Consider the following 27,952-nt stretch of genomic DNA (forward strand, 5'->3'; position numbering starts at 1 on the left):
TCCAAATGCAGTTTTCATCTGCCAGATAATCCCCTTCCGGGAGAGAGAGGTGTGATGATGTACTGAAGAGGTTTAACTCAATTCCCAGTCATCAATTACATTACTATTTTACAGGCAATTACTACTTACACTAAACCTTTCAAAAGGCAAAATACCCAGGAAGCAACCAAGCCCCTGAGGGAGAGGACATGGGGAATATATTTAGGTTTCTTCAGTCACTAGCTTGGATTTCTAGCAGACCCACCAACCCTATCTATACCCTGCATCACTGAAAGCTTGACTTGGCGTCGCCTTGCAAGATGCTGACTTCTCCATTTTTTCTCAGCTTTACCTGATGACTCCTGTTTGGTGTGGAAAGCCCCATGACAGAAAGCACCTACCTCCAGAAACCAAACTGGCACTTATTTTGGGGTTGTTTATATGACTTGTATGATGATTAGGAGCCAGGCTGCTGCGTACAGCTGTTGCTTTCCTGGGTGGGCTCTGACGCAGACTGTGAACACGTGGACATAGTAAACTTGTTCCCCAGGAACAAGGTTTCCCAGCATCAGCCTGGGAGATCCCTGAGATAGACCACATATGCTCTGCTAGATCACTGCGAGCAAATTCATCCCACTCGCCATCGATCCATAGGGCACTGTCTTCTTTAACCCAGGGTGCTTTTTTTTTCTCCCCTGTTTGGGGAGATTTTGTTCCTGCTCCCACACCAGCTCAGAAGCTTCTCACTATTAAGAGAAGCAGCAGTATCTGAGCCCAAGCATGTCCTGGTGAACAGGTCCAAGCGCTACCATAGGCCCAAACCATCTTGAGGCTTTTGCACGTGGTTTAGTAAAAGGGTTTTCAAGGTTTTTCAGCCAGACATGCACTGAGCACAGTGGTGGTGCCTCCAGCGAGGGCATGCAAGTGTCAAGTTGCATTTGAAATGCAAAGGGGATCAAAGTGTGTTTGCTGGCTGGCCAGCTGTTTGACATTCAGCAAGTGCTAAAAGCTCCCCATTCACCTTATTTTTCCTTCTCTGCTGAGGTAATTTGCTGAGATGGTGGCACATGTTAAGAAGTTCCTTCAGGGCAGATGTGGACAAGCCGTGGAGGTGTGTGGTTTCTCCTAGTGCTGTCTGAGGAGCAACCTGGATGCTGGTTTTGGCTGTCCTGTGGTTGGAAGGCCCCCAAAAGCTCTTGTGCTGCACAGCACGGGTCCCCAGCCTTCTGCCAAGTCATGGCCAGGTCCTGTGCCCTGCCAGGCTATGCTCACCACCTGTGTCTAAGGAGATGGGTGGTTGTGGACAGCCCCAGTACCACTTTGCATCCTCCATATGAAGGGCTTGGGGATATTTACACACTGCAGATGTGAAGATTGATGGCTAGAGATCATCCAGAAACAAGACTGTGGGGTTTTTGATGTTTTCTATTGGGAATATGCCATGCTCAAGTGTGAACCAGTGTGTATTTCCAGCACCTTTTTGATTACCCTAGGGAGAATTTGGATACAGATGTGAGCTGTGTGGTTTTAGCCACCAACAGAGAAATTTCCCAGGCCCACAAGCTCCAAACAGTCTCTTTCCTTCACCGAGGGGATCTGTGCTGCTGAGGCAGCCCTGTGAAATCACAGCTAGCCCCAAATATCTGGGTGGCAAAGGAACTGAAATTTTCTACATCTGTGCAGTCTGCATTTGATTTTCCAGCTGCGACTGTTGCTTGCTTTTAAAAAGCTGCAGTGGTGGTAACTGTCACGGGTTTATGTCATGTGGTGATAGGTGGATTCTCTTGGAGGTTTAATACCTTGAAAATACTTGGTTTTCTTTTTGAAAGAGGAAGTTTCTTACTGTGGTGGTTACTGTTAAGAACTTCAACACATGAACCCAGATCATTAAAGGCAGAAAACAAAGTAAACTCCGAATGTGTTACCTTTAAGAAATCATATAGTATTGGGTAGCCTCAGATTATGAATATCTGGGATGACTAACACTAAAAATAAGGAAACAACTCATTTAATTAGTAGTAAAGAGCTTGGAAGATGAAAAAAGACACAGGTGATTGAATAGAAGGAAAGAATAAATGATGTGTGTTTCTGATAAGCAAATCAGTGCTTTTCTTTTCAATGGAAAAAAGGAAATCTATTCCTGAGGTACCACAGGCCTTAAAAAAATTAAAAAAAAAAATCAAACCATCAAGCTGAGTTATAGCCATGGGTATATCAGAGCTAGACCATGTCCTGGCGCACTTTTATGTCCCGGCCATCTATTGTGCCCACCAACCTCCTGCTGAGATTTTTGACCAAGAGGTTTTGCTACACATTGCCCCCCCAAGCCACCCCACCCTGTCCACCACCCTTCTGGCTTCTGGCTTGGTGGGAGCTGCCAGGAAGTTGCCTTTCCAAGGTATGTTTTGGGTTTTTTGTTTTCCTGCTTGGAAAATCTGCTGATGTAGATTTGAATGGCAAATGCTGGCAGGGCTCTGGGACTTGAGCTCTGAGGTACACCATCTGGGGAGGGTCAGTGTCCACCCTCTCCACCCTCCCCTGCACTTGCTGGATGGACACTGGGTCCAACCAGCTCTCAGAGGTGGTCAGGTCTTTGGACCCCAGTGTGAGGTGAGAGAGTTAATAATTAATTGCTGAAGCAAAATGCTAGACCCTGAGGTAAGAGTTTATTGTCCAGGAAAAATCGATACATGGGATTTACTCGGGAAATATCAGAGAGGGCTGGTGGTCAACAAGCTCTGTCATTGTTCTGCGTAGCACTAGCCAGAGAAGGGAAAACAAAGGCTGGAGGACCCTGGCTGAGATGTCCTGAATTCCCAGTGTCCCTCAGCCCTGGTACCTCTGTGCCTCCTTTAGTCTCCACCTTGAAACACTTCTGGATGCATCCCTATTCTTCCCACCACTTCTTGGCACTTTATCCACGACACCCGATGGTGCCTGTCTCCTTTGTTTAGGGGCTGCGAGTCAACGCATGCTGAGGATGCTGCAGATTCACAGTGCAGCTGATTCACCCACTGCCGATTTGGCCCTAGCTGCTTTTCATGAATTAAAACTCCGCAAACCCAAGTCTTTCCACCCCTTTGTCAGAGCTGGCTGAAATCATCTAGACTTAAAACACTCCAGGGCTGGGGGCCAGGCCAGGGCTTGCATAGGCTATTTTTGAAGATGAACCAGGCTTTAAAAACAAACCACGAAGTAGTGATGAGGATTTGATACTGGCTTAATGCAGGGCTTAAACATCGGTGCTAAGTTAGTGCATGGCATGGATGGTGCTCAGTAGGGAGGAAGAAGGGGAAGATGAAGGGAAGTGCTTTCAGAAAAGGCTGTATGCTCCCACTGTTCTGCTGCTGGGCTGCATCCTGGCACAAGCAGCTGCATTAACTTTTTTATGCATAAAATATATATAATAGGGGGTTATATATATATATAAATATTATATATGTATATTATTCAATGATACTCTTTTAGGTATGCTTTGGGCATTTCACGCTGCTAAACCCAGCTGTGATGAGCAGGGGGGTGATCAGAGCCAGCCCAGAGCCATCACCTGGCTTTGCAGGCAGCAGGCACCTGACAGAGCGGAGCAAAGGGTAGGAGGGCACAACGAAAGTCACTTTTTCTCTTCCCCTCTGTGAGTACGTGTGTGTGTACGACAGCAGTGCCCCAGTGCTGCTTCTGCCCTTGCGGTGGCCGTGGGACATTCCCATGCATGGCAGGATGTCTTGGAGAGGGGCTTTACAGTTTTAAATAAAATCTACCCCTTCCCAGCACAGCTTATGAAATGGGGATGCTACAACTAGTTGACATACAATTACATATTGTATGTAAAGCTGACAACAAATTACAAATGAGCAGGCAGAATCTGGAGCTCTTCTCACTTTTCAGAAGCGATCCCTAATTGCATAGAGCTAGGACTTTGCTTTCCCTTCCTATTCCAATCTGTTTACTTGCTCTCCATCATGCTGTGCTCTCACGCTTTTCTCAGAGTTGCAGGTAGGAGTGATAGGGAGCAGGTGGGGATGTCTCTGGTGACAGTTCATGGTCAGCTTCTGCCAGGTGCCAGTCCTGAAACGTCAGGCAGTTTGCACATAGCTGAGACTCTCAGCTCTCAGGCTTAGAAATACAGTGAGGATAATTATGTGCTATTTGGATTGCACCATGCTATTTTTAAAATCCCTGCCTCTAAGCCGAGGCACAAATCCTTTTATCCTTATGGCTATTAGAGAAGAGACACACACTGCTTTCCTATGGATCCTTCCCTTTTAAAATATTAATTAATTTTAAATTCACTATGTGGTAACTTTTTGTTAGCAAAAGCATAACAGACTATCTCCAAACCGCTCTCTTGAATATACGTATGTATATATATGTAATGAGATATATGTATATGGCAATTTATATATATATTGATGCTTCACTTCAACTTTTCATGAAAGATTGAGCTGCAAATAATATTCCTGATGAGCAAATCGGAATAGAAGTGTTTGACCCATTCATCCAGCCTTAAACAAACTGTGCAACTCTGAGTGTGCATACAATTACACATATAAATAAAAACAAATAGAAATGAGTCCACCCAGTAATGAAGAAGTTAATTGCAGTGATCTCTATGCAGAGCAAGAATAACTATTCATGCAAATAATGTCCTTGAAATTTGCCTGAATGCCTGCAAGTGCAATTGCTTTGACACTGAGTGCAATGAGACAGTTATATTTGTGGTGCCTTTGCAAGGCTGTGAATGAGCAGCTGTGAAGCAGTTAAGATTGACATCCCCACAGCACTGCACATGTGGTTGTCTTTACATCCAGCTTGACATACAGGCAGAGCAGGGATTTCTGTGGAGAAACTAATGATGCAGCTTTTCTGGCTCTTCTAAGGATGGAAAACCAGAGCCTTGAGTTGGAAAAGACACATCCCAATGATGGAAAGCTATGGGAAGTGTGATTTATGAAGACATTTAAATGTTGCAGCTGGGAAGTTTGGCCGAGGGTGGAGAACAAGCTGATCCAACCACTGAGAGAAGAGAGATAAAAAGCACACAGAAGTATTTTTCCTAAACACTTATTTGGCTGAGAATTCAAAACCACTACAGTTCTGGGTTAAACAAATTAATTATTGACTATCTATTAGGAAAGACTCCTTTTCCAGTGTTTCTGTTTTCAGTGGAGAAACACACACCTGACAAATCATGCAACCTATGGCCTGGGAAGTTCTGGTTTCCCCCTGTCAATCCAGCTTTGGTGTGAAATGTCCAGCCAGAGAGGGATGGGTGCATCATGGCAGCAGCCTCTCCCTTCCCCTGCAGCCTCTCACCCTCCTGCTCATTCACCCTCTGGCCCAGGCACCAGATGAATGAAATCCCAAATTCCCAGTCCTTTTCTGCCCAAATTTTTTTTAAATAGCTGTTGAGCGTATGAGACTCGCTCCTTGCCCTTTGAGCACCCTCGACCCCGGCGGCAGTGCTGCAGCTCTGGCTGAGGCAGTCCATACTTCGTCTTTGGAGGATGTTGGCAGGAAACAGCTTTAACCGCATAAAAGGGCATGATTTCATACCTAGCAGTCATTAAACCATCGGACTCCTTGCCACAAGATAATATTAGTAATGAAAAGTCTAAAGGGGTTTAAGAAAAGATTAGGCCAGTTCACAGAGGACAGGGTCCTCGGCAGCTCAGGGGCATGCTGGCCTTTTTTACAACATCAGGAAATCCTTATGTTGCTTATTGGCAGGATCTCAGAAACAATAACAGAGAAAGGATCACCCTCTACAAGCCATTTTTTTAATGACACCGTTGGAGAGCTATATTGTGCTATGGAGATTTTTGACTAGCTGCTTTCACAGGGTTGTCAGATCAAACCCCTGTGCCTCAGCCTGCTGCATGTTGCTATTTGAACCCATGGTTATGTGATATCAGGCTGATTTTATGGTGGTGTTTTACAATTGCTTGATACTGGCATGGTTAACCAGTTCAGGGCAATACCCACTTGCCCAATACACACCAGCAAGGATTTCTAGTTTACAACACTGCTCATCTGCACTACAGTGGTGCCTGTACTGCTCCTGCTGTATCCTGTCCAAACCAAAAGTAGGCCCTGCCTCTTGCCCCACCACAAAAATCCAAACCTAAGTCCAGGGTTTGTTTCACTATTTTTATTTTTTTTTTAGTAGTACTTTGGCTGACATCGTGAGCAGTGTTGAAATGCAAGGAACCATGTCTTTGCTCAGTGGTTTTCCTTCCCAAATCGCTACAGCTCTGGAGGAAGGTGAGTGTTCAGAAAGAAATCTCCATGCTGTGATGCCACTGCCTTGGTCTCCCCTCTGACTCTGGGTCATGCAACCATGTTACAGACCCTTGTAGCTAGCAGTGAGGTTCTCCTGGTTTTCTGAGCCTTCCCCTTGATGCCCATCATGGGTTCACCTTGCCCTGGAGTCCAGTGCAGCCTGTTATTTTCATGATTTCCTTGTCCAAACCACTGGGCTGGGGGACAAAAGCCCCAGATTTTCCGTCCAGTGGTCTTCCTTCTCCTTGCCCTCACCTTCATCTCCTTCCTGGAATGTTTAGGTCTAGCCTAGCCAGCCACCCTAGCTTCAGAGATGCCACTGCTGTAGTCATCCCTGGCTTCAGGCAGGAGGTGGAACGGATGATCTCTCTCAGTTCTTCAGCCTGATCTTCTATGATTCTTCCTCAATAAGTGTCACGGTCCATGCACTGGGTTATCCCTGACAGTGGAGAGCTCACTTTAGAATGAGTGCTATCTGATGGTCCTCCCTGCCTCTGGATCCAGCAGTGTCCCAGTGCAGTGAAGGAGAGGAGCTGCAGAAGCAGGGGATTCTGGAAATGTTTTCCTCTACATCACGTTTTAGGGCCATAAGGGTGCTTTCAGCTTCAGGTCTGACCTTCATGAACTGTGCCATCAGGTTGCTGGCGATAAAAATGCATACAGTGCAGTGTCGTTTTTCTTTCAACAAGTGTCCCCATGGAGCAAAGCTCAGGCCTGGAGCAGACCAGCTGGGTGTAAGCTGTGCAGAGGGTTACAGCTCAACACTAAGGCTGCTCTCCATTGTAACTAACAACACTGCTAGCATGAAACAAGTAGTAGTGTGGGTGGGAAAAGCTATTTTCAAATTCAGCTAATTTCATCCCCAGCATACATGTATGCTCCAGGAGAACTGGGCTTACCACAAGCATAAATTTAGGTCAAAGGGAGCATCTGACATCTGGCCATAAAAAATGATGAATTGATGACTCAATGGATTATTTTGCTCTTTCACCATATCTAGATTCTGATCTTCATTAGCTAAACCAGTCAGTGCAAGTTTGCTAAATTGATTTTAAATTGACCTAATTAAAGCAATAAAAGCACATAATGGAGATGTACTTAACCCAGTTTAACCCTTCCTTAAATCAATTACACTAGAATTCAGTAATTTGCAGGCAGAAGCTAAACCAATTTAAGAGAGTTGAGACAGGTTAAGTACCCTTGTAATGCAGGTGTGCATTACTTTAGACTAATTAAACTCTATCTAGTGCATGTTGTAATGTTGCGAGATATAGCCAATGCCATCCAATAGTACACATTTAATCAGTTCATGTACTCCAGCTATTAAGGCCAGAAGTGCCAATGACTTGTGATTTGATGTGCTCCCATCCCATGTGGACAACACACATGGCCTCCAGTTGAGTGATCTAACATGAATGCCCCTCTGTGAGGACATGATAGATGTATGACAAGGCACATGATGCAGGAGAAGCCACTGGACCCCAGAGGAAGAGGGCAGCAGAATGCCACAGGTTAGATAATTTATGAAAACACTCCTGTCAGAGAGTATCTATCTCAATCTGAAGACCTCAAAGGAACAGGGAACACTGGTACAAACTACTTACAGCTACAGCTGCAAATATCATCTGAGCTTCCCATCTGAATTAGTCTGGCTTCAGCTCACACTTACCAGCTCTTCCACTGCCTTTTCTTTATCATCCGAGTGCTCTTTAGCACTTTAATGAAGGTTTAACTTTTTTTTTTTTTTTTATCCCTGTGAAGGTATGTCAGCTTTTTTTTACCATTATAAGCAACGTTGCCATCCCTGACTAGTAATTGCTGTTAAAGATAATCAATAGACAAAATTATCTGTATACGGCAATGAGTGGGCTGGATAGGTGAGTGCTCTCCAAACTGCTCAGACTTCATGAATTAGGGAATGAGTACATTTTCTGAGGGATGGATCTGAGTTTTGGCAGATGAAGTTGAAGGGATGGGGAAATTCTTGCTGTGTCACTCTACCCCTCTGAAAATGGCAACTCCATCACTCATTGCCTCCTTTGATGGACTGAATTTTCCTCCAACTGGTCCATGAAGGCACCACCTCCAGTCCAGTCCATTGTCTAGCCAAGTATTATCTCTCTTGTCCATCAAACAGGAAGAGTAACATAAACCCAGTGAGAAGGAGAAGTGGTAAAGCCAGCAAGGATTTCCTAGGAGGCCAAGTATGTGGAAATAAAGCTCCAGGTGAAACAGAAGCAGATGATGAGTGAGGAGGAGATGGGAGCAGGCCCTGGAGCACTCAAAACAGACACCAAACAGACATGCCTGTGCTGCTGGTCTTGGTAGGAAAGCACCTAGGCAGATAACCGTGGCCAGCACAAGCCTGCAGACCATGCCCATGGTGATGAATCAGTGGTATGCCAGGTGGAGCATTGCCAGGTGCAGAAGGGAAACCTCATCCCTGTGAATGGGATAGAAACCAGGTGGGAAGAGGTGATCTGGGAGACAGTGTTAATGGAGGTTAAGAGGAAGCAGTGCCTTTTACAGACCAAAGCACCACTGGGGAGATGAGGATAAGCATCGGCTTACTCTGCTATCAGAAGCAGTGCCAGGTCACTATCCAATCAGCTGAACAAGGTACTGGTACAGAGAAAATGGATTCTGGTGGAGTGTTGTTCTTGTCTGTGAACAAAGTGAACTGGGGATGAGGAGACAGCAGTGAGTCACTCTGCTGCTGCAATAGTCCCAGAAACGCAGCCTGGGGAACGGGGTTTTAAGGAGCAAGGTTGCTGTTGCAAGATGAGTTGCTCAATGCACCTCATCTACAGCCAAAGCATGAAAGGAGAAAGTAAACACTTTCTGCTTGACCTATGTTTTGCATCCATTGTATGGCAGGACAAGTAAAGCAGGCTGAAGGCCAACAGAAGGCACATACAGAAAGCTACTGGAACCAGGACCAGGCTTGCATGGTGGTCTGTGCAGAGCAGAGCCAGTCACACTGTGCAGGCTGGGAAGCAGCATGATTAATGCAGGAGACACAAACATGGCAGTAAAACCAGAGCGGTGCTGCCAAGCTGTGGTGAGGAAATAAGCAGCATCAGGAAAGTGAGATTTTTTTTGTCTCAGTTGTATACTGAAATCTCTACACCTATTATTCCATTGCTGTCAGAGTCTTAAGAGGCAGCTGTAGGTAAGCCAAAAATTAAACATGAGAGAAACGCATGTTGCCCTGCCCAGCAGGTCTGAACAAAGTGAACTCTTTCCTTAATGACAAAGATAAGGCTGATTCTTTAATTTTTAGTATTATTTTCACAGAACCCACAATAACTGTTGGGGGGGGCAGAACGAGCCAACTGTATTTCACAAGGAGCCCCACTGTCCCTCAGGATGCAATCTCACATGCCCTCAAAATGGGGAATAGAGAAGGATCTTGCCAGCTGTACATGGAGCATCAGGTAAAAAGCAAGTGTAAAGCAATGAAATGATCATTGGTATTAGATGTCAATACTGGCCTCACAGCTAAGTCTTGTGGTTTCAAATATTTTTGGCAACGTTATTTCAAGCAGACAGCTAGAGGAGCAAGACACTGGTTCTATCACAACTTGCTACAGGATGGCTGGAGAAGCGTCACTTAAAAGGACATGTGCAAACACCATTTTTAGTGCATTACCAACAATACAGGGGCTTAAAATGGATACAGTTTTGTCTGTTTTTTTTTTTAGATGACCTTTTTATAATGAAACGCTATGGCAGATTTACTGCAAAACAAACTGTAGTCATTTGGATTTAAAAAGAAAATGAAGTTGTTGCTCTCAGGTGCTAAAACAAGACATGTACCAACAACAGCCTGCTTTTCTCCTGCCTGTACCTGGGCACACAGCAGGTTTATGAAGCTGATGCTGAGAAGCACCCATGGCTCTTAGGCCTTTGACTTCCAGGCAAAAATCTCTTCATTCCACCTTCATCTCCACACACAAGGAATGTCAAATTGTGTCATTTCCAAACACAGGAAGCACTAAGGGTACCTACGATGGGTTAGATTACATCTTCAGCAGACCTTTTAGAAGATTTTCTGCTATATTAAAAGCCCACTTATTTGCTAGTGATAAGTAAAGGTAGAGGAGGCAAGTAAACTGAGCTCTGCCTTCTCACCACTAATTAAATCGTAGCAATATTGATGTAAACGAAAGCCACAGACCCCATTTTCCAAGATAATTATCCACCTTACTCTTTATATCATTCATCAGAAGCAATAAAACACTTACACTCCCCAACACAGGGTAAGTGATCAGAAGAATATAGATACGAATATAACTACTAGAGAATACAATTACATTATCAGCAAAATTTATAACTCTAATTTGATTTAAATAGACGTATTCTATGGCTTTTCCATGTGGCTTGCAAACAGGCTACTCCCTAAGAACTGAAATTAATTTTTATACCTCTGCTTGCTGTTGGTGCTGGAGAAAAGCTGCAAATAGGTGACTCATAGTCATACTCATGTGTGAGCCATTTGAAACACTGCATTTTTTTATTTCCAGCTCCTCAGATCTATCAGAGGCTGTAATGCCTAGTTAAATGAGCTCCCCCACCCCGTTTTCATTTCCAGTCTCGTCTTTTAATACAGTTTAACCTTGCTTAAGGCAAGGTCTGTGTATCTGCCTGCCTGATGTTGTTTATCTGAAATTTGATGCTGGTTTCCCCTGAGGTTCACCTGCCCCTTCTCCAGGCCTCTCACAGCGATGTGGATATCTGAGCCAGACACTGTGGGCTTCCTTCTGCAGCGGCCACAAGGAACAGGTGTATGTATTTAAGGTAGGCCTGCAGCAGGGTGAGAGAACCCATGCTATAAGTAGGAGCCCCACAATCATCCATGACTCCATCAAACATCTCTTAGTATCAGGGGGGACATTTGCAATTAATTTTATAAGGTCTTTTCATTACAGGCTATGGTAGAAACGTTTGTCAATGTAACCATAGCAAGTGCAGTTACCACAGGGAGCGGATACTCCAGCAAACACTGTGGGAGAGTTTTCCCACAGTATTTCAGCCAAAATAAAAAAAATCACAGAAAACATCTTTTCACTACCCAAGCTTAAAGACTGAGCCTGGCCCCTATGGCCACAGAGACAGTAAATGTCCTTAGTGCTAGAGGGTAATAGGCAAATGCTGCATTTCCTCTAAAGCCACTTCATGCTCATGCTTAATGCATTGCTTTCTCTCTAATGCTTTTAAACTAGTAAACTTCAAAGCAGTAAGTATTTAATAGTGATATAAGTGCATTTCCATTTGGGGAGGGAAATAAGCTATAATGATGTAAGCATGTTTATACTAAAATATTTGTGGCTTTTCCTGGTAGGATGCCTCCGTGGAACAAAAAACCCAAGCAAACAGAAAAGTTCATACCCCTAATTAAAGAAGTTATAATCTTTATAAGGGATTACAACATCAAAGGCCAGACTGACACCCCAAAGTCCTACTGACAAAGCTTGCTGCCTGTTGCCTTGCTTTCAGTGGTGCCAGAAAATGTCCTGACAAGTGAATTGGAACCACTTTCAGAGGAAGAACCACAGGGTCATTCAGCTGCTCCAGTGCCTGCCGTGCTGTGGTACTGGCACCACCACCGCAGTGATGCTCCCATGCTTTAGCTCTGTGGTGTTGGCTGCTCTACTTGAATTTTTGAATGCTGCCCTAGACCTAAAAAAGGAAGTGTTTATGAAAACTAACTTTAGGGCTAAGAAAAGGCTTTCTGGTCTCTAATCAAAAAAGTCTGTAAAGGCACCTTCAAGCAAGTCTCTCTTCCACCTTAATATTTCCCGTATTTCGGAAAGACCTCTCTTTCTGCTATAATTCTCAGCACACAGATTCCTGGCCAGTTAGTCTCAGCTGAAAATAAAAAAGGCTTGGGTTAACTTCGGGTTGCATCCCTGAGAAGGAAATGTCTTGGCTCAGCTCTGATTGTCAGGGAAGGGAGCACTATGGACATGGCCAGAGGGATTGGAAATTGCTGTTTGGATAGAAGGGATAATGGATAAAAAAGGGATCTAGCAGGGAAACAGTAATCCTAGTGAAGGGGATGATACTGCAGCACTGCTGGGGGGAAAGGAAAAGCCAGGAAAATCCCTGGTCCCTCTCTCAGGCTTGGTGCTGCGATGCAAGGCAGGAATGGGCAGCCATTGAGGTACATTACAAGAGACTCAGTGACATCCTCTTCTCTCCCACAAGGCAGAAAGCTCTCAGAAAAGCAAGGCAATGTCAACTGCTGCCAGAGTACATCAGTCCATCCTCAGTATCGACCATGTTCCTGTAGAACTAGTGTCCTGTAGGTGTCAGCTCATGGAGATCATACATGCTACTATGCAAGGCTTAAAAATAAGAATAATATTCAAGCAGGGTGAATGATAGCTTTTTTGATAACAAACATTGCAAAAGTAACAAAATATGTTTCTGCTTGTGTTTGAAAACACAGCATCCTTCCCACAAATTATTTTGGTGGTTTCTCATTCAAAACTCTTGAAAGCAAAGGCTAGACCAGCAGTATTTCCTCTTAGTCTGGCTACAAAGCTGTATTTATACTTCTGGTTCACTGAGAGAGCATCTGAACAACGAGAAGCTCGCAGGCTTTAGCCATTGTCTCTCAGGAACAAACATCTCAGCAGAAAGAGAATGTTCAGAAACCAACACGTATTCCAAAGCTGCCTTTTTTATTATTATTATTCCCAACAAAAATAAAATCAAAATGGAAACAAAAATAAAAAGAAAAGACAATGCAAATTTAAGTAAAAGTAAAGACATATCACAACACACTGAGCACTCAAAGCATGGAGAAAGTCCAAAGATGCCTCCAAGAAATCCTGCAAATGGGCTTTCAGGTTACATGCTTTTGCAGGAAGAGTTCTCTATAAATCTGTTACAATGTCAAAACCACATTATTTCTGCTTCTCAACCTGAAACACCACATCTTAAGCAAGTCATTTGGCAGCAGTGGGAAGGGTAAAAATGGCAAGCATTGGCTCAGGGCACTTGGTTTTGAACTGGTTCACCAGGCTACCTGGCAAATAATGCTCTTCTCTGTTTTCAGTGTTGATTTATCTTGGCCCAGGCATCTTTTTTGTTCTCTGGCAGAACTTCAGTGATATTAGAGAGTGAGCGTAATCTAACATTTGTACATTTCTAGGAAAAGCAGCTGTATTTTTGCTGTCAAGGTTTCTTCCACATGCAGGAAGTGTTGGTGGTCTTACTGCAGTGGCAAGGCTGGCAGGTAACTCCACCCTCTGAAGCGGGATCCTAGAAGCATTGCTGAGCCCCCAGCACTAAATGCATGCCACTTCCTCCTGCCTCTTTATTATTAAGGAAAGACATGCTGTAACACATAACCTTGTTGTAATATCTACCCACATATACAGAGAAAAGTGGAAGGAAGCTCTTTCCCTGAGTTGTTGAACCAAAACAATCTGATTTAAGAACCTCTTGGAGTGGTCTGCTTTCGATGAGTAGTCCTCAAAAGAAAACATGATTCTGAGAATGAAGGAAAAGAAAAAGGAAGAAGATGGTTTGTATGTACTCAGAAGATGCTCTGGTCATGCATGGGCTACATGTCTGACCACATGATGGCAGACAGAAGCACACAGACATCACGTGTGGTGGACCCCAGACCATGCTGCCCTGCTGGACTTGGCACGGGCAGCAGAATGGGGATGTTTGCTAGGGTAAATCTTTGAGAAAACAGCCTTGTTTCTGGAGAGGAGGGATCAGCTGTGGGATTTCTATGCTTGTTCTGTAAGATGTGTCAACAGTACCCAGTGCAGTGTTGATAACCCCATCCTCTCAGAGCTAGCAACTTTCCCCTTTGGGCACCAGCAAGCAGCCTCAAATCTCTACAGTACGAAAACAGGACTGTTTTGATCTGTCTCTCTCATGGCCTCCATCTTGCCTGTTCTTTTTAAAGCTTTTAAATTGTTTTGCCCTGCTCTGACTCCTATTACGGCACAGTAAAACCGTGTGTTGCAGAGAGCATGCTTTATTTAATTTGTTATGCAGTTCAGAGAAGTAAAAGAAACTTACCAACAACAGATCTTCAGCAGATCCTGAAAACCCTGCATAAACCCCTGACACAGCCAGGCACTATTTATTCACAATGTAACACAAAGCAGGACCCAGTCTGCCTGTGGCACATTGTCAAAATATGCTCTTCACGCTTTCCGCAGCTGAGAAAAGCCTTGATGGGTTCTGGTAATTGCTCTTGCATCTGTCAGGCAACACCAGATCAGCTCTTTCCTCCTCCTCATTATTCCTTTGGGCTCACAGAAAGCAGAGAAAATACAACACATGGCAATAGAAACAGAACTATTTGAGTGTGTTTGGTTGGCTGGAGGTCAACGGTCACTTTTCAATGTCTCCCCTAAGCAAGAATCCCCCTCCTCCCAAAGCAAACCACAGACTTTGATTTCAGGGCAGCTCCCTGGGACCTGCCCTGCAGATGTGACTGCAGCTCAAGAGTTGTAGCATTGCTGCCCAATTATGAGTTATATATGTTATGCCCAGACAGAGTTGCCTTGGGATTTTATATTAGGTAAAAGCATTTTGGGGAAAGCATACACTAAAGCAATCAATGGTTTGCATGTCTGCTCAGTTTCCCAGATCTTAGCACCACCTAAAAAGAAGCCCTCTCAGCCCTGGAGCAGAGCTAGTACGCACCTTTCCCTTCTACAGCAGCTTTACATCTTCTACATCAGCCTGACAGAGTTTGTGCCTGGCAGCTGTAGCCTTGGTGCAATTCTTTATTTTATCCATTTTCTATGTGTGGCAGTTTAGCCTTACTCATAGCAAGCTTCTGTTCTGTTGCTCACACTAAGTATTTTTTGCAGTGGCTCTCTGGCTCATCTTGAATATAGCCAAGGTACCAGAGGTGCTCTGGGAGGCTGCAGAGAGGGACAGGAGGTTTCTTTCAATCCCAGCCTCGCTAGCCTCCTCCTTTTCACTGTTTCAATCACTGCGTATGTGGTTTATCTCAAGCGAAGCTGCTGTGAAGATTACAGTGGTGGCTACACATGGGGTAACTTACACAGCAATGGCTGAAGGTCAAGTCAAGGGGTTGCTTGAGGTAACTTGACACATACAAGTCTGTGGAACCTGACAGGCTGCATCCATGGTGCTTAGAACTGGCCGATGTCCTTGCGAGGCCACCCTCTGTCATCTCTGAAAGGTCATGGAAATTGGTAGAAGACCCCAACAACTGGAAAACGGCAAATGCCAAACACATTTTCCAGAAGGTCCAAAAGTTCAACCTCTGGAAAACAGGTGGGACAGTCTCACTTTGGACCTTGGGAAAATTATGAAGCATGTCCTCCCAGAGCACATTTTTGGGCATGTGAAGGAGAAGGTGACAGGGAAGAGCTCTGGATTTAACAAGGATAAATCGTGCCTGATAACCTGGTTCCCTTTCTGAAAAAATGACTAGATTTGTGGATGAGAAAAGAGCAGCTGATGTCACTTTGACTTTCGCAAGCTTTCAACAGTGTTGCCAACAATATTCTTGTATCCATGTTAGGACCTTATGGTCTGGAGGGGTGGGCAATGAGATGGGTAAAAACCTGGCTGGATGATCAAGCTCAGAGAGTAGTTAATGGGGTGTACTCTTCCTGGAGGCTGCTAACAAGTGCAGTACTGCAAGGGTCTATCCTGGGACCTGTCCTGTTTAACATCTTCATCCATGGTCTGGAAGAGGTGATAGAGTACACTCTCATCATCAAGCCTGCAGGTGGCACCAGGTTGGGAGGGCCAGTCCACATGCTTAAGGGCAGGGCTGCCACTCAGAAGGACCTACAAAGGCTGGAGGAATGGGATGACAGAAATTCATCTTTTGAAATTCAACAAGGACACATGGAAAGCCCCAGCCCAGGGAAGGAAGAACCCCTGGGAATGACACAGGTTGGAGAATAACTGGGTGGGGAGCCGCTCTGTTGAGAAGAACCTGGGGTCTTGGTAGACAGCAAGCTGCACATGAACCAGCTGTGTTCCCTGGAAGCGAAGATGGTCAAAAAGCATCCTGGGCTGTATTAACAGCATCACAGGCAATACCCCTCTACCTAGCACTTTAAATGAGACATCTGCAGGGGTCCACCAAAATGGTTGAGGGCTAGAGCACATGCCCCGTGAGGAGAGACTGAGGAAACTGGAAACTCATCCAGCCTGGAGAAGAGGTTCATAGATCTGATTGCAGCCCTCCAGTACCTGTGGAGGAGGTCACTGAGAAGATGGAGCCAGGCTCTTAACCGGGGTCTATGGTGGGAGAATGAAAAGACAACAGGCATCAGCTGAAACACTGGAGGTTCTGACTAGATATAAGGAAAATCTTTTACACTGTGACAACATCCAAACAGTGGAACAGGTTGCCCAGGGAGATTGTGCAAACTTCATCCTTGGAGATTTTCAAGTCCCAGCTGGATAACATCTTGAGCAACCTGGTCTGATCTCAGAGCTGACCCTGCTTTGAGGAGGAGATTGGAGAAGAGACACCCCCTGAGGTTCATTCTAACCTGAATTGCCATATGATCCTAATGTATGTAATTTAAGTTTATCTGCAAATAGCTTATCTAAAAATGGTAGACAAGGTGACTTGAAAGTTTGCTTAACTGATAAAGAACACCACAAAAAGTGTGTGGTCTGTGGTGTGTACATACTTCACATTAAACAACTCTTTTTTTAAGGTCCCTGCTTCAGAGACATACCAAAGGTTACAGCAGATATGCTAAGTAAACAGGCTGATCAAAACCACAGTGTCAGAATTTAAACCAGAGGGTGATAAGCGCTTATATTTTACTCTGAAGAAATCTACTTAGTTTGCCTGTGAGGTCCAGGCTGTACGGAAAAAACAACAAAGAAGTGTGCTGAAGAAGGGAAACTACCATTGAAGCCATAAGAGAGGAGCAAGACTGGGTGTAGGCCAGGTAGTTTCTCCTTTCTGAGGTCCCTGATCCCTACTGTGCATATATGATAACAATGCCTCACTCACACTCTCCATCTCAAAGGGAACAAAGCCCAGAAGATAAAACTATCTATCGGCTAAGGGGCAGCACACATCACACCTTCATGTTGTGTCTAAACCGATAAAAAAAGCTTGCTTATAGAAGTTCTCCATATGAAAACCTTACATGACTGCAAGGGTATAAAATGTTGACTCAGAAAGCACTCAGTGGAGCTCCCTCTCAGCCGGCCTGAGATTCCCTACCATCATCATGCTGCACTTTCCCTCTGGGCGGGTCATATGTCTGTTTGCTTTCTTTCGCTTGTAGCTTACTCTAATGTTTTGATCAACTCTGTAGTCTATTTCTTTACCTTTCTGTGCACTGTTTTTTGTAATACTATCAAGGGTGATCAACATATGATCGCTGCCTCCATTCTGTTAATAGGGATAGTGGTTTGCTTGTGGGCATTGATTTATGGTGTTTATTAAAGTAACTATATTAATCACACTGTGAGTCCCAGTGTTAGCTCCTGGGCCCCTAACTGGTGAAGCAGATTCCCTGCTCTGACTAGTGGGCGGCTAGTCTGTCGGGTCACGACACTGCCTAAACAAATTTCAGGAAAAAAATGACAAATTGTATCAGTGATTGTCATTAGATTTTAGACATAACTGCTACAGCAGCTGCACAGGAAATAGTAATGTTCTAGAATAAAAAAGGCAACATTTACCTAAGTTCAAGAGAAAGCTTGCTAAACAAATCTACAGACTTGTTCCTTCTGATTTATGTTTTACATTATTCAGTTCTCATTTTAACACAGACATTTTCAGGAAGGGCTGGAGCAAGAGAAAGAAGGGGAAAAAGGAAGTCATAAAAGTCTTCCTTTTGGCTCGGGCTGTGGTGACAGTATCAAATATCCCCAGGAGTGGTAGCCCACAGTCTTGTAGCCAAGGTATGCCTCCTGGCCAGCTGAGCCAGGGAAAAAGAGCTCGTGACAACCTCCCAAGGCATTGCCAGAGTGGGCTGATGCTTTTCTCCTCTCAAGACTGCTTCACTTCACATGCTCTTCTCTCAGATTTCTTAAAAAACTCTTAGACATTTACAATCTTATGAGATGGTTTAAGGTTATACTTGCTCTCCATTACTAATGCTTTGTGGCATTAGGTAATTGCTTAATTGAGCATTTAGGAAAGCATGAATATATTTTTCTCTGCAAATGCATTATTAATATATACATTACACTCTGCTGTTAAGGCTTTGCACAATTATTAATAGGTTTAAAATAATATGAACTGCATGAAAATATTTTCTTCTAGGAAAAAGAAACTCAAACGGACACAAATCATATCTGGTCTATCATGATTATAAATTACATATTTGTATTGATACTTCTTTACTCCAATAGTCCTAAGCCTGTCTGCACCAGTTAAAATGGGAAATATAAACATTTTGACCAGTGACTTCACCACAGAATGTATTATTTTCCTCTAGAGCAGCATACTACGTTACATTACAGCAGCACGTACTACAGATTACTCCTTCCATCTAGGTTGTATTTAAGATTGCACTGACAACTGCATTCCCCTGGAAGTGAGAAAGGCAGTACACTGACCAGCATTAATCTGTTTTTAATGCTTCTGGGAAGAACATGTTAAGACTTCTAATGAGAAATTTATTTCAAATTAGTGGGAAGTGCCAAAAATGCATGAAGGCTTAAACATAATACTAAGGTAAATGAAATGGCAAAGGAATTAAGGCAAAGACAAAAAGGAGGTGCAGAAACCCTACACAATTACTTAATTATCTGAAATAGTTTGGGGAAATTATAACAGTTGGATGATCTGAGGTTGGGAGGTAATATTATCAAGTTCACTACATTAAAATAATCATAAGTACATAAAAACTGATACTGGGCCAGATGAAACCTCCATCTAGCCCAGCAGTTTCTGACAGTGGTTGATAGGATATCAGTAGGAAGAGAGCAAGAACAGGGCAAACACATTCTGTATTTCTCCATGACGCCTTCCCAGTTCCAGCAACTTACAAGTCAGGAACTTGCTGAGCTAGATGAAATGTGTTTGATGACTCTTCAGTAGCTTTTTAAGCCCATGCAAAGTTTTGGTATCCACAATATCTTGAAGCAAAGACTTCTTCTAGCTCTGTATTGAGCATTATCTCATTTTGTTTGTTCTGAGCTTTCCAGGTTCTACTTTCACTTAATGTACCTCAGTTCTCAAGTCTGATAAGTTAGTGAACAATCTTGATTCCTGCTCCTTATTGGGACCACTGAAGATTTTATGTAGACTGTGATATTATCTCCCCTCCATTGCATGCTGAAGAGACCCAACTGAGTTAGCCATGCCCCATCTGGAAGTCCCCCTCCTATTTCTGATAATTCTATCATTTTTTTTTTTTTAATATCTTTTCCAGTTCTGCCAAATTATATATGAGATGGGGACACTAGAACTGCACAGGGGATTCGAGATGAAGGTGCAACAGGGATTTACACAAGGCATAATTATTCTTTCTCTTTTGGTCTCTATTTCTCTCCTAAAAAAAATTAACAATAATACTAAAAGTTTTCAATTTCCATTTTGATCACTCCTGAGCCTTGAGTTGATGTTTTCACAGAACCACCCCTCATAACCTCAAGGCCTTTTTCCTCAGTGGTAAAAGTCAACTCAAAGTTCCTCAGCATATATGTAAAGTTAGAATTTTTTTTCTCATGTTATCTTTTCATATTTATCTGATTTTAATTTCACCTGCCATTTTGTCACTGAATCTATTAGTGACATAAAGAAATTCACAGTTTTTCTTAGTTAGCCCCACCCTGAATAACTTACTATCATCAGCATATTTTGTAAATCACTATTCACCTCCATTTCTATCAGTTATTTGTCCATGTTTCATACCCATTAGCAGCCTTTTTTTTTTTACTTCCTTTTGGGAAGAATCTTACTGAGTGTTTTTGGAAATCATCATAGACAGTTAATTGAATCTTCTGTGGTCCATGAGCTTGTTGATTCTTTAAAGACGGCTGATAGATTTGCAAGACATTAATTTGCTTTCTGAAAGCCATAATGACTTCCCCTAATGTGTTACTTTCTCCATGTGCCCACTAAGTCTTTTCTGTTCTTTAGCATAATTTCTACTTACTTGTTCAGTAAAGATGTCAGGCTTCTGGGTCTATAGCTTCCAAAATCTTCTCTGAAATCCTTTCAAAAATCTGGTGTCATGTGAGCAACCTTCCAGACATGCCTGATGCTGAGGTAGTTTTAGGTGAGAGGTTAGGGACAGCAGTTAGTACCTTAACTACTTAATCTCTGAGGTCCTTGAAAACTCTTGGTTGAACACCATCTGGTCTCAGCAGTTGGCTACTGCTCATTTTGTTAATGTCTTCCTTCATCTTTTATACTCACACTTTAATCTGAGACATGTTTTCCCAATTACTCCCCTTAAAGAAATGTTCCAGTATTGGAGTTTGCCCAAGCTCATCCACCCCATTCATAAATGTATAAACCCATTTAGCTTTGCTTTTTTGGCTGTATCTTCTCCAGATGTTTCTTCTGCATCTTAAACAATCTATTTGCCTTACAGAACAGTCAAACTCTGGCAGGCTCCCTGATTTGTTCCACGAAAGACTCGCTATTATTTTTTGTATCTATTGCAAATTGAACCTGAAAACTCCTTCTGGCTGCTTATCACAGTTTTGTATTTAACCCATCAGTGGTTATAGTCCCTTCTTTTCCCAATTTGGATACAATTTCTGCTTGTTGAAGAAAGCCTTCTTCATCTAGTAGTCTTCCTTAACTTGCTTTTTACTCAGTCTTCCTTTTAGAAATTCTCTTTTTCTGGTGCATTTGTTCTGCCTCCAGAACAGCAGCTTTCCACAGTCTCCGTGCCACCTGTGAAGAGTTAACTCTTTTAGATGTTCCTTTGAAGCCCCTTTTAAGGAAGGTGTGTCTTGTTTTATATTTCTCCTCTTTTTTGAAAAGAAAGCAGAATACTACTGATTTTCTTGGTGCTACAAGTGTTGGATCCAAGGATGCTACAGTTACTGCTACAGTGTGGTTCTTCGTCAATAATACTATGACACTGTTTAGGACCAAACCAGGGATTGTTTTTCCTCGTCTGGCTTCCCAACTAGTGGTCATGGACAGTTTCTAAAGTCAGATACAGCATCCCCCCTCCTGTGACATTTACCCAACCTACATTTGAGTTATTGAAGTCACTTATGAGAGTGTTTCCTGCCCTGCAGTCTCTCTGGTCTCCCCACCTTGTTAGCTAGACTGGTGATGCAGTTCTAGTACTGCATTTTTCCTATTTATTTCTGGGACTTCAATTCACTGACCCTCTATCTTATTTACTGAGACAGTTAACTGGTAATTGGAAGATCTTCTTAAGTGTTTTTTAAGATATAGCATCACTCATCCACTGGCATGCCTCATCCTGCCTTTGTATTTTACACCTCAACAATACAATACACAACAAATTTGGTTGTTCACTTTTCCTATTAGCTTTCAAAACCTGAGGCTGTCTTCCACTGAGATTAATAATGTTGTGGCTCCTGTCTCAGTTTGAAAGAAGACAGCCAGGCCATGGTTTCACATGCTGTTCATAGCAAGCAGGTATATGCATACTGCATAATTATTCCAGTAACTGGTCCTCTGTTAGCATAGCTGGGGTGTAGCAATTTCTGCAGTGGGGTCCTATCTCCATTACTTCCTCCTGAACTGTTTCTAGAATGTATTTCAATTTCTTTGTGCTGGCACTAAGCATCTTTCACTGCCAGTAACGGAAGTCGTCTTCCAGGTAGGAGAGTGGGATTGGACATGAAGACAATGAATATCCATGTGGTTTTGTCTTTGTCCTTCATGCAAATTGGGCAGGTCTCACCTATTTGATGACTAATATCATTATATACACTGTTCTAGGTATACAATTTTTATCTAACTACAGAAGAAACTTCACTTTTTTAAATTACTGTGGAAAACTGCCTGTATTTTTAGCAACAAACACCTAGTTACAAAAGCACTCTGTTGAGAAAATGCTTCTCCTATGAACTACAGTGGGACTAAGAATTTCTTCTCTAGTACAACAGCAGTGTCACTATTCTGTAATTCATTCATCAATCAGAATAAACATTAAAGCATAACACAGCTTAATAAAACCATTAGAGCTGTGCCACAGAAATAATTACAAAGACTGGTAATAAAAGAGCGCCATTTACTTAAATGGAACATCCTTTTAAAGTGATGACTTACCTTACCCCACCCATCAAAGCAGGACAGCTGGAACACGAGAAGCAGCAGAGTCCATTATTCAGACTCTTTCCTAGAAGACAAAATTGATGATTGAACCTGAAAACATTTTTCTTGTGTGGACCCAATAATACTCAGAGCTGAGATCTCTGAGGTCTCTGATTCAGCAGTGGCTTGCTCCTATTCACTGATAAAAACTGGAAGGCATCCAGGGTCCCAGTTCCCCTACAGAAAAGCAAAGTTTGTGGAAATGGCTAGACACAAGCTCACAGTTAAAATAATAATACAGGTAAGAAGGCAATTCTAAAAAAACATCATGGAAAAAACCCAGATGTGCACATATCTAAACCCAGACCCAAATACGTAATTTTCTTTTAGCAGCTGGTGCATATGCCAAGGGGATGGTGTTCTCAGGCTTGCTTAAATAAAGGTGTTGAGGATAAACGTCACAAGGCTTTCAGAAGTGTTCTGGTGGCTAACTCCCACTGATTCAGTGAAGAGCCCAGATGCACTTAACCCTTTCCATTCCTAAAATGTAAACATCTAAATGCCTCCGAGTATCACTTTAGTCCATAATCACAAGTCTGAGAGATCATGGGAACTATTCTTGTATAATGTTTGATGAGGTGCTGCCTCTCTGCCCATCTACCCTTCCAGCATTGCCCAGTGGTGTGAGCCATGTGCACACTGCTGTGTGTACCTCTTGCATCTGAATTCCAGACCTTCGATCCGCCGCCTCCCCTCATGGAAGAGCAGGCAGTGTTTCAGAGCCCGTGCCATGCAGCAGGGGCAGGAGCAGGAGCCAGCAGCAGCATGGTCCATATCTCTGCCAGATTCCAAATCCAAACATATTTACTGCCATGCTCATTACACTGTCATTGTCAAAGCTGCCATAGTGACATACTTTCAGCAGCAAATATAGATTCAAGTCAGTTTTCAACTGCTATTTCTAGCACTTTTACACTCTGGTGGAAGTGAATATGTTCTGAAATCCTTTCTGCTATTGCCCCCTCCTCCCTGATGTCATTTTTTCTCTTACAGTAATGTTTTTTCCCAGATTATTGAGTTTTTATTTCTGACCGACTGAGATCACTCCTGGATTTTTTTGACAGAGATTAATACAATGCATCTTTGTTGCAGCTGCTCTTCTTCAAGGCTGCTTGCAAAGCCTGGTTGTTTCCCAGCCGAAGCCCAATGTGACAGGCCCTGTGACACCATTGTGCATGCCTGGCTGTACAGTCAGGGTCTGTATTTCCATCTTCTGGCTTCATCTGAAAGTCCAAACTGATGAATGATTGCTGCAGTTATGGAGACTGGCATTAAGAGCTAATCCCAAATACATCTTCTGTCCTTGGTTATGCCAACAGTTGAAAGAATGGAGAAGGCAATATTTTATTCCTGATATATATGTATTTTCTCTTAAATTATACAAAAAGCCATCAAGAATCTGCCCTGACTACAAATCAAACCACCAACAGAACACAAAAGCAATGTATCATCTCTTGCAGGGACCAAGAGGCATAGTTTAGCAAGAACTGTGAAGAAAACAGCAATATCTGGATAAAAAGCACACCTACATTTACCTTGTATAAAATTTAAAAGCATCTAAACATCCTGCTTCAGGACATGTGCTCATCCATCCCTTACATTAAGGGAACATATACACCTGTCATAAAATTGTGGTTGTTTTCAGATCTGCCTGTGTAGCAGTTCTCAGGAAAGTGATGTGGACCTCTAGTACACCAGCCCTAGTACAGTTTGAACTGTAGATGACACCACAGGGCCAGTTCGATCCCACCTCGTCTAAGAGTAAATGTATCCCCACCCGGCTCTCCCGACATGGCCGCTGCAGTGTGTTATGCACTGTAATACCAGCACTCATGTATTAGCAGCTGCCAATGTCTGGAAGCGCTGTTTCTGTTTTGCAGCAATCATCTAGGTTAGGGAGCAATGTTTAGATACCATAGCAATAAGCCAGGCATTTAAAAAATAATAAAATTTCCTAGCTAGCACAATCTGTAATGGCTTAATCTGTGTTCTTGCTTAATCAGCTCTCTCCTGCAGCCAGCGCCCAGGCTTTCTAGCTCTGCTCCAGTGGTTTTTCAGCTCTTTTTTTCAGTGGTTCAGTTGACTTCTACGCCCATGGTCAGGTGCATTTACAAGGTTGCTTCTCCTCTTTTGCAAGTCAGGCAGCCGTTTACACCAGTCCACCACTATATCAGGCTTTTTTTTTTTTTTTAATGCACTTATTCAGTAGCGTTGGGTGAGTGTTATCAGGAAAACAACAGTTTTCCAAGACAGCTGCGGAAAGGCCTGAAAACCTTCATGCACCCAAGCTCTCGGGAGTATAAGGCACAATAAAAGCTGCTAGAATGTAGTGATGTTGGGACTGATGTCGTTTGTCGACAGCCGGGCTGTGAAGGGACGGCGCAGGCAGCGAGGAAATGAGGAAACGAGGTGGTGCAGCTGCGCGGCCCGGCTGAGGGGACAGGGGCCGCGGGTCCCCCCGCACGGCCTGTGGGGGCAGAAAAAAAACCCAAACTCACAATTTCTTGAGGAAAGAAAGGTCTGGGAAATATTCATTTGGGAAAATAACACCACAAAAAGCTAGGGAGTGGAGGGGTTGTGGCACTTCTGCCGGCTGCCGACTACCCCACTGGTTTGCGCCCCCCGTGCCCCCAGCCCAGCGCTGCCTCCCCTCAGCCCCGGGCAGCGCAGGCCCCGCTCCCCCCCGCCCCGCTGAGAAGCCGCGCTCGGCTCCCATTGGTTGCGCTCCGCCACGTGCTGCGGCGACCCCGCCCCATTCCCCCACCGCCCCCCTCGCTCCCTCCCTCCGTCCGCCGGCTCCAGCGGGGCCGTTACCTGCGGCGGGGCCGCACCGCCCGCCCCCGCCCCGATGCGGAGGCGAGGCGCTCGGACCGAGCCCGGCGCAGGTAGGGGATGGCGGCGGACACCCTCTGCCCGCGGGTGTGAGGTGCCGCTGTGGGGTAATTTGGAGGGGGGGCGGGAAGGGTGGCTTATTCCGCGAGGGTGGGGGGGGGAGGCAGGCCGGTGCGGCGGCGCGGGGCCTGCGGGTGCGGGGAGCCGGGGTGCTGGGGGGGCTTTGTCCTCAGAAGCGCCCCGGGAGGCCTCTGTCACTGCTGGAAAGGGTCCGAGGTGCGGCAGAGGCATGAAGGCACCAACGTTTGGGGGTGTTATTTGAGGGGGGTGATGGGTCCCGGGTATATTTCAAGCCATATGGGGCCGCTGCTCCCTCCCCGGGCCGGGGGGGCCTGGAGGCCTCCGGGATCAGCCGGGCCAGGCCGCCGTGTCCGTCCACCCCGCTGCCATGTGGGGCAGAGGTGGTCAGGATGTGCCCCAGTAAGGGCCTGTGCTTCGAGAGGTCTGAGGGTGATGAGTTGGTGGCTGTGAGTTCCTGAGCAGATGGGTGATGGAAGTCAGGTCTGCCTCGGGCCCCTTCTGGGAGGGAGAGTAGTGTATCTGGGGCTGCCTTCAGTTGTTCTTCTAAAATAGAATCTATAGGTTTCTGCTTCTCTGCAGGTTGCAGTAGCCTTTTGGTGGGAGATTTTGTCTTTACCTGCTTGGGAGCCATGTGAATGCAAACCAGAAATGAGTTCTGCCATTGCTGCCAAAGCCTTTTTATTTTCTTCAGCAGTACTTGGGGTGAGGGGGAGAAAGCAGTTTTTTGTGCTGAGCTGTTACGGTGTGTTCCGTCATCCCGTCCCTCCCCCCCCATCGCAGTAGATAAGAGCAAAATAAAAGGCTGGTAGAGGAGACATGCATATTTTGCAGTTCTCTTTAGTTACGGAAACAAATAGGAAATGTTCATAAAATTACTGGAGCTAAATGGCTTTCCTGTGGTAAATGGCTAATTTTTTTTCTCATTCTGAGAAGAAAGGTAAATAAAGATGTGTATTTCTTACTTTTCTAAAGAAAGCTTATTGAGAGAAATGCTCTTTGTGTTTTTAAAGTGGATACGTATTTTTAAATGCAGCTTACAATGGGACCGTACAGATGCTGTTTAGAAGTGGTGTACAGTTTTCCTGCGTAATTCCTGTGTAATTCCATCTGCTTCACTGCAGCAAGGTTACTGTCTTCCTTCTAGATCCTGCAGCAGGAAACCTTGAGCTGTCTCCCAAGCCCTCTGCTAGCCAGATAAGAGGCACCAAACGCAGGGAACTTCACTGAAAGGTCAAAATGCAGCTGGAGGGTTAGTGTGCGCAAGCACTTTGGGTGTGTTGGCCGCTTCCTTGGGATTGATGAGAAATGGGCTCCTTCTCCTTCCGGTTTCCTGGAACTTCTTGGGATTTAGCATCCTCCTTTCTGCAGTTTGATTAAATTGGTCAGATGACTGACAGGCGGTTAGGGACAGGATGTAGGAAGAGAAAGTACAGTATCAGAAACTTCCTTTTACTGAGGAAATTGGCAAAAAATATTTAATTTTGTTTGTTGTACGTATGCCAGTTTAGGTGATGGACGCAGAATGTGCCAGGATTGCCGCAGAGCTGCAGCATTTGGAGGGCAGATTATTTTGTTTAGATAAGACAGCCTGGAAAACTTACGTAGCTCTTGAGTTTCGATAAAGGCTAAATTAGTGAACAAGACCCAGCCAATGCTTCAAACTTGTCGTGGAGTAATTTTCAAATTACAAGTGAGTCAATGAAATGTGCTCAAACACAACAGATTAAAGCATCTGCAGGCTTATCCAACACTTCAGAACTGTGTGATGCTAATTTGGACATAGGACTTTTGGATCATGGGGAAGTCTCCCTAGTTGCAAGCAACTCTCTCTCATAAGGTCATTCATAAATTAAGGGCTTTCTTAAAACTTGTGTAGGCTGTTGTTTTCCATTACTCCTATGGCAAGGCTATTCCTTTCCTGCTCAGGAATCTTATGCTCGTAGTTCATGTTTATTTATAATCACTTTCTTGTGTACTAACATTGTCCCTTTTGAATTGTTTGTTTTTGGCTTTTGTGTTTACGTGTTTGGTGTGTCTAAGGACAAACTCTGAACCTGTTCTGTGAAGCTCGACAAGCCAAGCTCTCTGTTCTCCTTGGGAGCAGCTCTTCCTTCACTCCTCCGTCTCACCAACGCGCTCTTCAATCCGTTAGGTCCTGAAATCTTGAATTCAGATGTTAAACATTAAAATTGGTTCCAGCAATGTTCTTTGCTATATTGTAATTTCTTTTTCAGCCTTTCCTTCATGGAAGGCTTTTGGCATCTCCTCCTTTGCTTCTGTAGGCTCAAGTGTGATTTTTACCATGATCTCTTGGAGTGTTAGATGATATTGTGGTAAAAATGCTGCTGTACTATTAACATTGTTCCATAATTACCAGTTGTTCGATGCTATTCTGCTGCATAATTCAGATGTAATATGAAACATCTTGGCTGTGTAAGTCTGCTGGCACATTTCCTTAGCCCAGTAAAGATTAATGCTATGCCCTGTCTTTTCCGACCATTTCTTTTAGGGAAGATGTATTCC

General features: G+C 44.0%; 1 protein-coding gene across 10 annotated transcripts in view; it reads left to right on the forward strand.

Annotated features, from left to right (window-relative positions):
• ST3GAL5 (ST3 beta-galactoside alpha-2,3-sialyltransferase 5) overlaps window positions 1-27,952 on the forward strand; it is a 117,096-nt gene that overhangs the window by 8,601 nt on the left and 80,543 nt on the right. For 7 of the 10 annotated variants that reach the window (XR_013930168.1, XR_013930169.1, XR_013930170.1 and 4 more), the window contains exon 1: window positions 25,256-25,401. The exons of 2 other annotated variants lie outside the window; for them this stretch is intronic. Coding sequence is in view for 2 of the 8 variants with exons in the window: in XM_080400311.1 (XP_080256437.1) it covers window positions 25,365-25,401 (37 nt within the window). In the remaining 6 variants the exon portion in view is untranslated. Of the gene's footprint in view, window positions 1-25,255; window positions 25,402-27,952 lie in introns of those variants that run through there. One more of the 10 variants, XM_080400308.1, reaches the window with a different exon arrangement.

Source organism: Falco punctatus (assembly GCF_963210335.1).
Source record: "Falco punctatus genome assembly, chromosome: 1".
NCBI lineage: Eukaryota > Metazoa > Chordata > Aves > Falconiformes > Falconidae > Falco > Falco punctatus.